The following is a 17,039-nucleotide window of genomic DNA, read 5'->3' as shown; positions in this document are numbered from 1 at the left end:
TAACAAACTTTCCCATTCAGACGATCCAGATGTTGAATCCAGATGTTGAGTTAATTCCTAGTTTATATCTACTTTCACTTTCTAAATGTCAGCTCCTGAAACAAACACAATAAGAGCTGAAGTTATGATTCAGTTTCTGCTCTCACAAACATGGAGTCAGGTACAGGTTCCTCTGCCAGTAGAAGCTTGAGAAGAAAAACATAAACGACATAATTGTAATGTTATTAAAATTCCTTTCCCTGACTTGGACTTGAACTCGAGCCTCGTCTCACTGCTGATTCACAGGTTAAAGTAAGTGCCGGTCATCTGTCCAGAAGGATGAGTCAATCGTCCTCGTTTTCAGGGTGTCAGAAACATTCCTGAGCTGCTGACCTCTGACTTCCAGCTGTCGTTACCTGCTCACAGCGCTGTCATTATCCATCAATCACTGCTGCACCGGGCTGCATCTTTACTGTATGTCTATCACTCAACATCACCTCGTTCACATCCTTTCTCTTTCTGCCTTTTTATCTCAGAATGCTTTGATCCTCAGCGGAGAGGTGTGGACAAAGGTGTGGGATTTGCATATTCAGAGCTGCTCACAGGAGTTTCACCTCCGGCGCTAGAGAAGATTCATTCATGTCAACACACATGTTCAAACATAATCACATCTGTACATGCAGGGATGCATGCAAACCTACAAAGCCGGTAATGCACTATTAGAAATGATTTATACTCCTGTGAGAATCTAATTCACAGTTGCAATGGAGCAGCTTATGCTACCATCGGCACTACAAACTTGTGCTTTGGTGTGTCTGTGTCACTCTTCAGAGCTAGTTGGCAGTGTGATTTCTATGCTATTTACTGCTAGTTTCACATTCTGCTTGTTTGTGTGTGAGAAACCATGGCAAAGCGATATTTATCTTCCAAGGCAATGACTTAAAAATCAAATAAGAGTGATATTATTCCACTGGAATAATTAAATTCCTGCCGATTTTATCATATGTTTAATATGATGATATACTACATGTACAAAAGCATTTGGTCACACCTGTTCATTACTGAATTCAGGTGTTTCAATCAGACTCATTGCCATAGGTGCATAAAATCAATCACCTAGCCATGCAGTCTATATTTGAAAACATTTGTGATACAAAATGTGCCATTCTGAAGAGCTCAGTGACTTCAAGTGTGGTACTGCGATGGATGCCACCTTTGCTATAAGATAGCTTGGGAAATTTAATTCCTGCTAGACATTCCACGATTAACTGTAAGTGATTATTAGAAAGTGAAAGCAGGTAGGAACAAGACCACAGAAAATGACAGAGCGGAGTCAACAACTGCTAATGTGCATCCCATGTAATAATCACCAACGCTCTGCTGATTCCGTAGCTGAAGAGCTCTGAACTTCCACTGGCATCAATGTAAGCACAACAACTGTGGCAGGAGCTTAAAGAAATGGGTTCCATGGCTGAGCAGCTGCATGTAAGCCACATCACCAAGTCCAATGCCAATCATTGAATGGAGTGGCGTAAAGCACACAGAGAGTGAACTGTGAAGCAGCGGAAATGTGTGCTGTGATGTGACGAGTCATGTTGTTCTGTTTGGCAGTCAGATGGGTGAGTCTGGGTTTGGCAGATGCTGGGAGAAAGTTGCTTGCCTGACTGCATTTTGGTAACTGTGAAGTTTGGTGGAGGAAGAATAAAGGTATGGGGCTGTTTTTCTGGGTATGGTCTAGGCCTCTTATCTCCAGTGAAGGGCAACCTTAATGCTTCAGCATACCGAGACATTTTTGGACAATGCTATGATTCCTACTTTATGGCAACAGTTTAGGGAAGGCACTTTTCTATTCCCACATGACTGTGCTTCAGTGCACAAAGCAAGGACTATAAAGGCATGGTTTGATGAGTTCAGTGTTGAAGAACTTGACTCTCCCACACAGAGCCCTGACCTCAACCCCATTGAGAACCTTTGGAATGAACTTGAACGGAGATTACTAGCCAGGACTTCATCAGTGTACCTCATAAATGCTCTAAAGAATGAATGGGCACAGATTCCCCTAGGAACACTCAAAAATCTCGCGGAAAGCCTTCCAAGAAGAGTGAAGGCTGTTAATGCAGCAAAAGGCGGGGCAGCTCCATATTAAAGTACATGTATTTGAATGCAATATCATTACAGTCCACGTTGGTGCAATGGTCAGGTGGCCAAATACTTTTGTCCATATAGTTTTTGGAACTATGTGACTAAATTAAAGAAGGCTGTTTACATGTGCAGAATTGTGTACAAGCTATTTTAAGTTCAGATGAATCAAGTTCTAAACTAAATGTTAAAAAATGACTGACATATTTATAAACATAAAGCTTAAACTGATAAAGAAATGATGGTACTGACTCTGCTGATAACTACGATTATGGGACATTCTGATTTGGAACTGACTTAACAGCACAATCACACAGACACACACTCCAGACAGAACTGTCTCACCTTGCTACCAGCTGGTGTGGGAGACACGCTGAAGGGGCTGGTTTTCATCAGCTGGACCTGAGGCGAAACCCCCATGAGTAAGAAGATAGGATCATGCACATTCACAGACAACAACAAAATCATCTGGCGACAGTTCAGGTTGAAACACGTCACTGCGATGCCTGTCACTGTGCTCTCAGTAAATCATATATCCATAAAGGGGCGATTAAACCTAACACAGTATATCATGTAACAGAAACAGGATGATTACTGATAATTATAATGCCACCAGTAGCTGAAAAGATACATAAAGATGGCTTAGCACTACTCTGTGATTAACAGTTGGGTTTATTAGGTTCTCAAAATAGACGTTTTCAAGCAAAACATGTTCTTTAATGTGTAATCTGCAGAATATGTCTTTTGTTTTACACATTTATAAGCTGTGTATTACATTAGCACCACTTCCAAATTGTGTTGAGTTTCTTTTACATAAAAAGTTGGATTTTGATCATGCATTAGCTATTCTTTTTAATTCTCTTTTATAAATTGATTTCTTTTTTGACTCTAATTTATGATTAAATTTATCCAAATAAAAAAGTTTGACACTGTTTATGGTTAGACTTGTGTTTGACACTCTGTAGTTTGTTTTTTCCCCTAAAATTGATAGTTTAGCTGAAGAGAGACAGAAAATAATGGGAGAGAGAGTGAAGGAAGACACGCATCATAAAGTGCCAGGTTCAGGAGTTTAACCAGCGACCAGTGCATTGAGGACTGTAGCTTCTGTCTATGGGTGCCTGCTCTACCGACTAAAATAAACTGGTTTAACAAAAAATATTTATAGTCAGGCCACCACTTATTCTCCATGCAGGTTTGCTGAGTGATGAGAGTTTCTTAAACCTTCTGTCAGAGGCTAAAGCTGAATACTGGAGGGTTGGTGGAGTTTAATGGAACACAGTACTGATTCAAGGCAAAGCTGGCACAGATGTAAAGTCCTGCAGTCTAAAAAGAATGCTAATCAGAGGGATGTTTGTCAGGTGACAGGATAATGATGCATGTCAAGTGTGAATTTTCTGCCTCAGTGAGCTTGCAGTTGCAGCTCCATTTATAGATATCATACTTGCGTGGCCTCATGATGATGTTTAACATCATGCGGCATTAATTAAGAATGCAAATTGAATTCCTTAATTTACATATTGAGTGGACTGTTTGTTTACTGTCAGAAAAACAGGTCGGGGTAAGAGCTGTATTAACTGTGCATATAATTTATTGGTAACAGATATGCTAGTAACAGAGGTAAAAACTTACCTTATGATCAGGGCTGTTTCTGTCTGAGTCTGAAACACAGAGAGTCAAGGTTATTAGACTGTGTTTGTGCACGTGATTGAGTGTGTGTTTTGAACAATCATAAAAAAGGTAAAAGAGCTAAACATTCACTCAGAAACATGGAGGTAAAATCTATGTCTTTACCTGAACTGTCCCCTGGATACTCAGCCCCAGGCTTCTCCTCCTCTGCTTTAGACATCCTGATATCTGCAAGAAACACACAGACAGATTCATCAGAGGGCTGTACATGGTCATAATATCAGAAAGTAGTTCAAAACACTGTGATATAACTCTACACTTAATGCATGCTGACCACCATGCTGTAATTCATAGCTCTTGAAATAATAGAGAAAAATCCAACATGATCCTACTTGAGCTGGAGGCATATCGTGTGTTACTGACTGAAGAATGAAAGAGTTAAAGTGAAATTCAAGTACAGAAAAATGAAAATCCATGGTTACTATTAGTCCGCTATTTATTTCCTTCCATATTTGCAATTATTTAAAGTATTTAAATAAAAATGTACTATCTGTGACAATGGTACATTTCTGGAGAATAACGTTCAAATAAAAAAAGCATGAATTAATTCAAATTGTTATTTTTAAAGATGAAATCTAAAAAAGTTTTCAGATTTGAGTTTAGAGAGAGTGGCTGCAAGGTACATTCGCAGAAAATGCATCTGTTTAGTGACTAGACTCCGACCTCAACACTCCTCCCAGATTGGTTGTACTTGCAGAATTTAAGTAGTGATGAGATATCTAACTGTTGAAGCTTTATTGATACCTGGATGACAGACAGTGGGACTGAAAGAAAAAGCATAGCTAAGACCTGCTAAGACTGACCTTTAAAGAAAGATACAATTTTTTAAAAGTATATCACCCCACTGCTGTATAGTTTTTCCAACCACAGGAGTTTTATAAACTTTAAATTATTTTTTACTACACAGACTAGTGCAAGTTAATCAGAAGTTAACTGAACGGTATGAATGCTGTCTGCTGGCCACAAAGTTGTTTTACACTATTGTAATAAAATAAACCATGTTAAGGAAAGAAAAGTAAATGAATTACACATATCTGCAACAAAAAAACTTTCACATAACAACAGAAATTTTCTATCTTTTTGCATTTACACTGTCCTTGACATCTTACATCCACTACCACACTTGCTTTTCATCATTCAGATGTACACAGAATACAAACAGTGTTTAATAAACAAATATCAACTCAAAAAGAAACATGTTTGCAAGAAAAATGTTCAAAATATTTGAGTGTCTTTATTCCAAATAGCTTTGACAATACAAGGTCAAAATAAAACCCTATTTCTATTATTACCTCATAACTTGTCTGACTCCAGATACCTGCTGAAACTCTCAAAAAGCTTGACTGAATAATATCATTTTCATTATAATAAAAGCAAAATATTCTTCTCAGTTCCTTTTACAGTTCAGATAAAACAGATGCATTTAAAAGTCATATTTTACGAACTTTGAGAATTACTCCTGCTGATAATTTCACCTTGTTTTCATTCAATATGACCTGCATACAACCAAGATAAAAACCCTGCTAAGCAAAAACTTTAAGAACAACAAAACTGATGATGCTGTGCTCTAATTTAGCTCTTTAAATATAAACTTTATAGACTTGGGACACGGGGCTGGGATTAAGAATCAGCTTTTTGCAGCAGATATCTGGATGAGCTTCCTCTGTTTGTGGTGACCTCTGGGACCACAGAAGTAATTGGTCCAAGAGGAGCAAGCCAGAGGAAGTGCTTACCTGAGCAACAGACATTACTCAGCACCACAGCCACCGCCATCTTGGATTAAACACTACTACAGCCTTGTGTTACGCTCTTTACCTCAGTTCATCTCAGCCTTATTGTTTGAAACTGCTTGGTAAAACCTAAGCATAAATCCTCAGCTGTTTGTGGTTTGGTTTGCAAGTTTTTGTCTGCATGAGGTTCATGTGTCTTCAGGGAGGATAATAATCCATCTACACTTGATAAAACCACAGCTATCATTCACCATAATACAACTCTTCTTGGGTAATATTATAACTTTATACCCTTTGGACTGAAAAAGCACACATGATGAGTAAAATCTACAAGATAATTGAGAACTTTTCTGTTAATTTAAGAGACAAGAGGAAAATAAATAGATCAATTATGAGAAAGTGACAACTAATGAGAAGGAAAAATTAGGTTACTAATCAGATATGCAAAATTGATCACCAGCAGAAGTCTACCCTGCAATTTTTTGGCACCCTGAGCATCTGCTGATCTGTTGTTACTGACACGTGATTGTTCAAATTCTGCAGTGGCCGTTTTTGTTTCCTCTTATTTTGTCTTGGGTAGGCTGTGAAACTGAATCGCCCTTTTCTGATAAATAAGGCCGTCTGAAGCTGAATATGATGTCCTGACTAACCAAAGATCATATACTTAAAATTAGAGTCAAGTGGCGATATTCCTTATGAGCCCTCAGAAAGCAGAGGGGTGCAGTTACATATAATATCCAGATGGTGGCAGCACCCTACTGGAAATGATCTGCCAGAACTTTGCCTGAGTACATGCGGCTCAAAGCCCTTCACACATCCACAAGTCTGCTCAATCTGAATCATTTTAGTAAGACTTAAAATGTTTTAATACAAAATATCGATTCCTAAGGATGCAGGAAAGAACAGTTTCATACTGCAGCCTGATTAGCAGACAAGGCAGGCATTATTTGCTTTGTATTTATAAAGCTGTGTCGGGAAATTTCCAATAATATTTCACATCCTTACTGAGCTTTGCCCAACAGTCACTCAAGTGACTGGATGAAAGTGCTGTACCATTTAATAATGATGTGTGGTTGCAATTATACAGGATTACAATATCATACAAAAATGTATCTTGAGTCTACTTGCTTGGTTATCAAGGAAATTTCAGATAATAATGATAGTTTTGAAGAGTTATATTTCTCTACTTAAAACATACAAACATTAAGTTGCATTAAAAAAAAACAAAACCTGAAGTTTTTACAGCAGAGCTTTCAAAATAACTTAAAATTTTCCAAAATATACAAGCTTTTCCTTACTTCATACGAAATGATTGCAGCCTTGATTATGTAATTGCATAGCCTGGCATCACGATTGTCACTGGATTAATTGTGCAGCACCACTAGATAATAGTTGGAGTTCCAAGAGCAAACACTACAAGTGTGGAAACATCCTTGGAACACTTCCTGTTGATTATTCTGGTGTTGCTGCCCTTTTTTCACGAGCTTATGCCAATTCATTTTTTCCTGGCTTGTTCTGTATTGCATTTGTCTGTTTTAATGTACTCTTACCTAGTGCTGCACAAATAATCTAATCACATGTGCAACATTAGGCTGTGCAGTTACAAAAAATGCCTGCAGAAGCTTTCAAGTTTAAAATAGTGCCCCTTCAAGAGAAACTTTTACTTTTTGCAAAAAATATCAAGTTATTTTTAAAGCGGTAGAACAAAAACTTCCAGTTTTTAATGCTACTTCACATTTGTAAATTTTGAGTTGAAAATACACACTTCAAAACTTTCATTATTCTCTACATTTTTCTTGATAACCAAGCAAGTAGACTCAGGATACCATTTTTGCATTATGCCACAATTGCAATATTGTCCAATATAAATGCAAGTGCGCACAAATACCAAATTGTGCTGCACCACTCTTGACATCATTGCCATTAAGAGCATGCCCTCAGTGACATCTCAAGATTGAATAAAGCTTGAAGATGTGCTCTCCAAAATAAAACTGGAGAAACTCTCAAAGTGTAATGATGTTTAAAAGGTACAACAATTAATACCAAGGTTATAAGGTCAAAAACTTAATTTACTAGCTACAAAACATTTATTGTGACCTTCAATCAATCCAGTAAGATGATTTTTTTCATGGGCCTTATATTATAGGAAAATCAATCAAATAAAAGCCAATTATTGATAGATATTCTATTATTTACTTTCCTAAAACCTATAAAGCATTTAAAACCCACTCTAGCACTGATGTGCCAATGTAATGAGTCTGCTGCAGCTAAATTATTATAAAAATAAAACAATATGTTATTACCCATACATTTATCATTACATGTCTTATACAAACATCAGACTGACTGCCTCCATGCTGCAGTACAGGAAACTGTATTAGTACTAATACAACAATGACACTACTACGATGACTACACCCATCAGCCATGTTTCTACTACTACAAATACAAGCCCAGCTACAATTCCACCTGCACAAACCTTTAATACACACTTTTTAAAAAATACAATTTCCTTAAACGCTGGATCCATTTCATTCAAACACAGGGTTAAATGTGATACACTCCACACATTTATTATTCCAGACTCCTTCATCCTCTCAGCATATGAAGGGAGGGACCCCATAAAATCATTCTATCATCTCACTCCCCCCTTCCCATAACTGCCCCTAACCCCTCTGGCCATGGGGCCTTTCAACCACTCACCCCCCTTCATCCAGCCATCCATCCTCACTGCCTCATATGTGCCAACAAATCAAACACACCATAACCCCTAAATGTTACAGATGACCAGAACACATAAAAGCTTCATGAAGCTCTAACACCTTCTTTACATGCTTATCTCAGCTTCCAAAAATATGTTTATGACTCAAAAAAAAAAAAAAATGTCACAGAAAGCTGTACCAACACATTTGATTTTTGACTTTTTTTTATATGCGGCCATCGTCCCAGCACAATCTTCACCCTAGGGGCAAAGTTGACAGCAGCAGCCGCTCAAATTCAAGGAAGACCCCCCCTCCTCAAAGTTTACCCCGCCCGTCTTTACTCATCATATCAGCACTAATAAAAAAGAAAGAGAGAGGGAGAAAGAGAAGGAAAGAGAGAGAGGCCAGTGGGCAGATGATGTATCTGTCTCTGGTTTGACACGGCCAGCCTGCATGTGTGCCTACGTTTATGTGTGAGTGTTAGAGGGGGGTGCAGGGTCACTGTCAGGGAATTAGAAAAGGGGGAATAAGTGAGAGAGAGAGAGGGGGGTAAAAAGGGGGGAATACGATGGCTGGAGGGGTCCTAAACTTACCCCCTCCCTCCTCCCTCTCTTTTGCCCACCCACCCCGCCTCGGTCACGCCTGTCAGGGGCCGGTGACAGACGGCGCGTGGGTCTGTGTTAGTGTGTGTGTGTTTGAGGTGGGGGGGGGGGGGGGGGGGGGTTTGCCCTGCTGTTTGGCGTGTGGATGTCAGAGGTCAGGCACATGGTCCCAGCCACCTCGTGCCTCGCTGTTACACACACACACACACAAGCTGCCTGCCTTTTCCACCTGTCCCCTGTCACATTCACTACAACGCAAACACACACACGGCATCAATGAGCAGATCTGCTGCTGCTGTGATAGAAGATGTTTAAATCGACCGTGAAAAACAAGAACAATTCAAAAAGAGGCTGAAGCTTCAGTTTATGTATGAATGTTTAGATTGAATTTTAAAAAATACTTGAACACACTTATTGTTGATTAACAATTATAGCTGGTGGAATGTACTTCCTAAACTAAAAGCTTAAGACTTTTCAACATTTTTAAGATTCATCTCAAATGCAATTACTTTATTATTTCCTACGTCACATCACTGTCTACAAATAATATCTTATCACACCCATAATTGATGAATTGTCACTTAAGTTTTTAATATCAATATTAATTGATGTCAGCATTACATGCAGCGGGATTAAGATCCATATCTAGTGCATGTTTTTTTTTCTTTTCTTTTTTTAGATTAAATCAATGCAACATCTCCCTGATGTTGAATAAGTGATGTTGAATAAGTCCACCTCTGCTCCATCAAAAGTGAAGAAAACTTTTTTGTCATAGGCATTAATAGACTGTGAATTATGACAGAAATGTAAAAAATGAGGGCTGTCCAGATCAATCACATTAATCACGATTAACTCAGACCCATAATTAGTGCGTTACTTTTAAACATTAAACATAGATAAATCACATGCTTTGATGTCCCTTTCATTAAACTTTGGTTAAGCGACTTCACCTTCTTCCTTCTAAGCTACAGGGATGTTTTTGGGGTTCTGTTCTGGGTCAGTTGGTGGACTGTAGTACTCCGTGCAGTGGTTGCGGTGATTGGTTTACGGTCTTGGTACTGTTTGCTGCGTGTCCTCCCCAATTTTCTCTCCCCATGTTTCCTGTCTCTCTTCAACTTTCCCATCACAATAAAGGACAAAAGCCCCAATGAGTGTGTGGTTTTGGACGCAGGGTCAGTTTAAGACAGAACAAAAATCCAAAATGAAACAGCAGTGTCGGATCATGGAATCTCAAAATGCAAACCCAAAAGGGGATAAATCACGACAACAGAAATTCTGAAATTAATTGCAATTAGAAAATGTACTTGTATTACACACTATATCTGAATGAACCGTAATAAAAATCACATTTAATGAGCTGCTGAAACAAGAATTGACACAGAAAATAAATGATAGTTTAAGTTTCCATTTCTTTGGACACAATCTACTTAAGCTGATGTTTTTGATTCATGCTAGTTATCACATTAAAAAGAGGAACTGTAAAGATGAGGCATTAATTTGAATCTGTGACGTCAAAAATGAAAAGCATTTTGCACACAGGAGCCTGATGATTTCAAGATCTTTGCAGAGGTGTGTTTGGCATGGTAACAACAACTCATCATTCAAACACCGCAGTACTCCTGCAGGTCTTTAATAATAAAGACTCCCTTGATAATAAACTCTTTCAGACCCATCTGAGCTATTTTAGACAAGTTCTAGCCAATATTCAGTCCTGAAGTCAAATCTTTAATAAGATCAAGTAAAAACATGAAAGCTAAACACCAACTTTTAAAGTAAGCAATTGTAACACATGTCCAATATATACTTTATGATAAACAGAACTTGTCTAGGATTACTACATCTCTTATTTTGGTGGTTTAAATTCACACCTTCTTGCCTACAATGGATCTGAAAAGACTATTTGTCATGTCTCATTATAATGACCATCACATGGGTTGAAAACAACCAAAAAACTCAGACAACAGAGCTGTGTGTGTTTACATCTGGCTGCATTTAATGAGAATACACTCTGCTTTAAATGAGCACAGAGGCTGCTGCATAGATAACAGAGCAGCATTAAGTTACTGCAGCATGTTCTCCATAATGAATGCTCCAACAGAGAAATTATACTTCCAAATTGTGTCACCCTACTGTGTGTATGTTATTTTATATTCTGCATTATATAATGCAGGTTTCCAAAGCCACAGTTAAAAGGCTTCAATGCTTGTTGGATATTCATGTGACTGAATTGCACATAATGCTTCTAAATATACATGTTTTATATCATGATATATATTCATATTACAATGGCAAGGATGGTTTATGTTTATAACTTGATTGTGCCCACATTTATACCACTGAACCTTTTACATTTAATACAACAATATAAAACAATATAAAAGAGCTACGGTCACTCCTCCTCACTGCTCACCCTTGATCCTGGTTTAAACAAGTCCTTCAGCAGAAGATATCACCAATACAAATCAAGAACCTTAACATTATTTTTTGGCATATTTGGGAAACCAGCACTTGGTGGAAACAGTTGTCCAGTACAGATGGCTGACACCTAGCCCCCATACTAGCCAGCACGAATAAAAACCAGTGTATCAGTCCGTGTTCTCTTCTGCCCTATTAGCATCTGTCCTCCTTCACTTTGTCCCTCACCTCCAACCGCTCCTTCTCCCTCACTTGGTCCATTTCTTGATTTATTCTGATCCCTCTCATTTCCTCTCTACCTTCCTCCTCTCCCTCCGCTATAATGTGACCATCTCTCTTGAACTTCTCTCTAACCTTCCCCCTCTCCCATCTAAACCCCCTCTACCTGTTTTCCTGCCCTTAATTCCTCCATTCGCACCTCTCTGTCCCTTTTTCTCTCTGTCAAATCTAATCTCCAACATCCTGTCTCTCATCACAGCTCATCTTCACCTTCTGCAGTTTTTTTGTTTTCTCTTTTAAAATGTGAGGTTACTTGTAGATTTGCCGAAAGAGAAACACAATGGCAGAGATCATTCTCATTAGTGGAGTATAGTTTTGGAAAGAGAAAATGTTAGCTTCTGGGAAAGGTTAGAAGACGGTATCTGGTGTTCCCTGAAATAACCGTGCAGTAATAGCAAGCCCCTGCAACACTCTACGATTTAAGAAATAATGAGTCCTCAAAACTCAATTAGATTACCTTAAAGCAAAGACAGAAAAAGGAGAAATGAGAAAAATGCAGGGATGCATGATACTGGATTTTGTCTACATATGCCGATATTTAAAGATTTATTATACAGATACCAATACCAATATTTAGATATGTAGTTTAGATCTAACTTTAGTTCTGTACATTTTAAAGCATAAAAGTGAAAAAAGAAACAACATTTGGTCCTCACAACACTTTTGTCTAAGGAATGAGGATGAAAGAGGAAAAAGACTTCAGCTGACATCGGTCTATTGATCCTGCCTAAAAGTCCACAAACCTATTCAGACATAGTGCCAATATTTCTCAACATGCATGTGTGGGTTCTCTCTGGGTACTCCGGTTTCCTCCCACCACCAAAAACATGCTTGTTAGGTTAATTGATGACTCAAAATTGGCCGTAGGTGTGAGCGAGCCTGGTTGTTTGTCTCTGTATGTCAACCCTGTGATTAACTGGTCACCAGTCCAGGATGTAACTCGTCTCTCACCTAGTGGCAGCTGGGATAGGCTCCAACCCCTCGCAACCCCTAACAGGATAAGTGCTGTAGAAAACTGATGAATGGATGGAATACCAATAAAGAATATTTTAAGCTAGGATCTGCCAATACTGATAACATTGTGCATCCCTAATCAAAGTTCATATTTCCATTAAAACTTTGTGTTTAAGTACCTATGCCCAAACTTTACATTATTTAAAAGAATTCTAATGTCCTATTTTTACTTCTGCTTATTGTCTTTATGCTACATTTAGTCCACATAACCACTCTTTTATGTTTGGGACTGTTTGAATGAATAATCTCAATAATATACTTTGCAGAAATCTAAACATCACATTGCTGATTCTAAGACAAAAATGTTGCAAGATAGAAAGAAAATGCTTGTGTAACTTTCTTGGAGGATTTTAAAATTAGACAATTAGGGAGAAAACTCCCCGATTTGATACCAAAAAGTAGCTGATAATGGAAGGTCAGATTTTCTACTTAAGCCACCTAAAGAGAAAAATAATTTATAAATGGGCAAATCAAAATAAATCATAAATATGAATGTTCATGAACCTCTTCATGAATATAAAAATCAAAACTACAAAAATGAAGACATTCTGTCTTGCAATTAAGACTTTTTAATACTTTTAAAAAGCCTGCAGACACCCTGTATCAGAATTTGTATGAATGCAAGGGGTAGACTGATATTGGTTTTGCAGGGCTGATACCAATTATTAGTAATTCATGAGATCAGTAACTGATATTAGAGTCCCAAAGGCCAGAACAGAACTTGGGAAAAAGGCATTTAAGTTTTCTGCTCCCTCTGCCTGAAATGAGCTGAAAAAAAGACTTGATCATCTGCTCTCATTGGATGCTTTTAAGAGACAGCTAAATGACTCGAAGGCAGACACATCTGGCTGCAGATGTTTTGATTAACTTATTATGTGGTCAATGCATTTTGTCTATGTATCATGTAGAGTGTACGATTGCTCTTTGTATCTCTGTAAACCGTGCTGCTGCCTATCTCGCCCAGGGAACTCTTAAAAAACGAGATTTTTAATCAGAATACGTTTTTTCATGGTTAAATAAAATGTATTATGATGTAAAAAATGTACTTAATTATGCAAAAGAAAAATGCATGATCCCTCAAAAATTATAAAAATAAACAATTTAGCCCTCACTCATGAGAAACAACACAGAGCAGAACAGTAGTAGCAGGCAAACAGGAAGTGATACCATACACTTCCTGTGACAGTGGCACCCAGGCTTAAGTGCTGATTGGCTAATACTCATGTGACAACTAGTAAATCAGAATGTGTTTTCTATAAAGGACATTTGGTTAGACTGTAGAGCGTGAAGATAAAGCTAGAGGGGGAGACAAACTTTGCAGTGGAAGCAAAGTATGGCACTTTTGTTAATCAACCTTATTGATTATCTGTATATAAAAAAAAAAAGTGCAGATACCAATAATCGGCCAAATATCAGCCTCAGTAATTGGCCAGGCCAGTGACTGGTTGACCCCTAATGAATACATTTTAATATCAGCTTATTTAAGGTAATGTTTGAGACTATATAGGGAAACTCTAAAAATTACCCTCTAAATATCTTCCTGCAGGCTTTAACCACAGCCTCAGCCAACTGTTAATCTGCCAAATTAAATGTTTGCAAACCTCTGGCTTGAATCTGTCTCCTTCTGACTCTCTATCTCTCCTTCACCTCACCCCTTCCTCCCCCTACACCTCCTCTTCCTCTCTGCCCGCCCCCCCCTTCTCCTTCAGTAGTGGTCAGCCGCAGCGGTCATGGCACCACTGGACAGTGCTCTGCTAGCACAGGACACACAGACCCGTTGCCAGGCAACAGCAATGAAAGATCAGTGTGTGCGCGTGTGTCCACATGTGTGTATGCGTGTGTGCGCTTCTCATATGTTTGTGTGTGTACCTGCGAGAGTGTTAATCATTAAAAATAAACATGTTTCCCTGGCTGGAGCTGCAGCTCCGGTGTGAGGCAAACAAAGTGCTGCATGCTAATGTCTGCACTCATGTTTACACTTTAACAACCAGCATTAAAGGATCATTCTGGACTTTTTTAATGACATTTTGGATGAGATGACATGCACTCAAATTAAAAACGTGTCTTTTTTACAGCTTTGGATGTAATAAAATGTAATAACTAAATATATTTAACTACAACAGGCTTTAAAGATTGTGTTTCAAGGATAAATCTGGACTCTAATGCATAAGAAAAGTGTTTTCTTTTTTTCTATAGAAATTCAAACCACTTCCCATTTGAAAATAGGCCAAATATCTCCAGGACACACACATTTCAGTACACCCACGCAGGTTTACTGACGCTGATGTGTAAGATAATACTCATGCTGAGGAGTCGATACTTTTCATAAGTGACTCGTTTCATGCATCTACAGTATTCACAGAGGACTCTTCTTTGTAGCTGCCTCTCCAGAGTGAATGACTAACACAGTGTTGTTCTTTGGTGATTTGTGTAAGAGTGTTTGTATGAGTTTATGCACACGTTGTACTTGTGTGCGTGTGAGTCAGAGACAGAGAGTGATTATACGAGTGTCTGTGCGTGCGTGCAGCTTATGAGAACGTGCGCGAGGGCGAGCGCTTTCCGAATATGTCTCTGGAGTGTTTATTATATCCGATACAGTACCTCTTTCTCGCACCACATATTTCTGTGCCGATCGATTCTTCTGACTCCCGACAAGACAATAATCGCACCTCCCTCCCTCTCTCCTTCGCTCCACCATTATTACTGCCCTCCCCGAGGAGCACGACGCAGGGATGGAGGGATGGAAACAGAGAAATAAAGCAAGGAAGGACAAGGGGGAAGGAGGAAACGGCCACTGTGTTACCTCCTTTGCCAAAAATATCCCCTCACCAGGGTGTAAAAAATGGAGGAGAAAATGAGTTTATTAAGCAAGGGAAAGGAAGGAGGATCTTGGGGGTAGAAGCAAATGAGCAAAAGAAATAAAAACAGCGAAGGGATACTAAAAATTAGAGGAATTATTTGGAGATAATGGTTGATGCTGGGAGACGAGTGAGACGGTTTCAAAGGATGACAACAAGGGAGTAAGGAGACTGAAAATGGCAGGAGACGAAGAAGGGGTGGTGATGGGACAGTAGGGAAGACACATGATACGAGGGGCAAAAACAAATGAGGAGAAGAAATGGAGAATGAATACAGTAGAAAATGACAAACAGGCAAAAAAAAAAAATTAGGAATCTGGAGGAAATGGCCGAAGGTGGAAAAATAACGAGGTGCTGAAAAAGAGAATTAAAGGGAAAAAAGGAGAGAAAATGTGGAGAAGAGAGTGAATGAGTTGAGAGATGCTTGGACAGTAGAGAGGAAATAAATTAGCAAAAATGGACAACAAGAGACACAAGAAAGCTGAGATTTATAACATGACGGCAAGACGAGAATAAAAATTTAAAGGTAAAAGGAGAGAAAAACAGAGAATAAACTAGAAGGAGAAGATATAAAATGAGTCCACTGCAGTGTGACCGAGCTTTCTCACAGGAAGGAGAAGCTAGTGACAATTTGGACTAACAAAGACACACGGCCTCGCCTTGATGGGGTGTGTGAGTGATTGGACGAGGGAGGGAGGGGGGCAGATTGTGAGCAACAGAGTCAATGACAAAATGAACGGACAGAGTGGACAGAAAGATGACCGAAAAATGAGACAGGGGCGATGAGGAAGGAGGTTTCGAAAAGGAAAGAAAGGAAGAAAAAAATGTCGGCTAAAAGCCTCAGAGACAAGAGCGTTGTGAAATTAGAGTTCACATCTGATCCAACCTTAATGTCCCATCGATGTTTTTGGTTCGGAGAATTATGATAAGGACTCTGCCTAAACTTAATGTACTATGCTTTCCAAGGACAGACTTAGATTGATATAGCTTAATTAATTAGGCCAAATTTTTTGCCTCAAAGCATAGAGAGACAAATCAAAATGGATTAAAATTATACAATTTGGGAGTATGATTTTCCAGTGGACTAACTCTGAGTCCTCCCTTCCAGCTTGACCATCACATTTATTCAGTGGCGGCTGAAAGGATCTCATAAGTCCAGGGAAGGCAGAATGTTCTCTCCCCGAAGAAGATCATATTATCCTTCAATTTGGAGTTATGAGGTTGTCGTGTGACCGCAGGGATATTTATGTTCAGACAATTTGGATTCAGGGTGAAAATCCCAATATATAGTGTTCTCTCTGATCTAAAAATCAAGCCTCTTCTCTGTTTTAGACACCGTTTAGTCTCAGTCTTTGAAGGCAAAAGAAAAGCCCAGGTTTGATGACATACACAAATCCACAAGTGCAAAGGAATGAATGACTGAATGAAATATGTTGAAAACAGTTGGCCACCTTCTCCTCCGGCCGCGGATGCTGGGTGATCTATGGTGCGTGCTGCGCGCTGTTAGACGGTTAGGTTTACAGGTTTATCGATTGGACCTGACTTAAATTGGCTCCCAATTAAACAGAGCGCTTATTTGACCTCTTTACCCCTTCCTGTCCTCTCCTTTCCTGTCCCGTTAAACACCCCCTTCCC

General features: G+C 38.9%; 1 protein-coding gene across 1 annotated transcript in view; it reads right to left on the bottom strand.

The window, feature by feature from the left end:
* LOC121524364 (POU domain, class 2, transcription factor 2) overlaps positions 1 to 17,039 on the bottom strand; it is an 83,000-nt gene that overhangs the window by 16,349 nt on the left and 49,612 nt on the right. The window contains 3 exon segments of the mRNA XM_041809722.1: positions 2,464 to 2,520; positions 3,748 to 3,776; positions 3,910 to 3,972. Of these exon segments, the coding sequence (XP_041665656.1) occupies positions 2,464 to 2,520; positions 3,748 to 3,776; positions 3,910 to 3,972 (149 nt within the window).

The sequence above is a fragment of the Cheilinus undulatus genome, linkage group 16 (assembly GCF_018320785.1).
Source record: "Cheilinus undulatus linkage group 16, ASM1832078v1, whole genome shotgun sequence".
Taxonomy (NCBI): Eukaryota; Metazoa; Chordata; class Actinopteri; order Labriformes; family Labridae; genus Cheilinus; species Cheilinus undulatus.
This window is presented reverse-complemented; position numbering and strand designations above follow the sequence as displayed.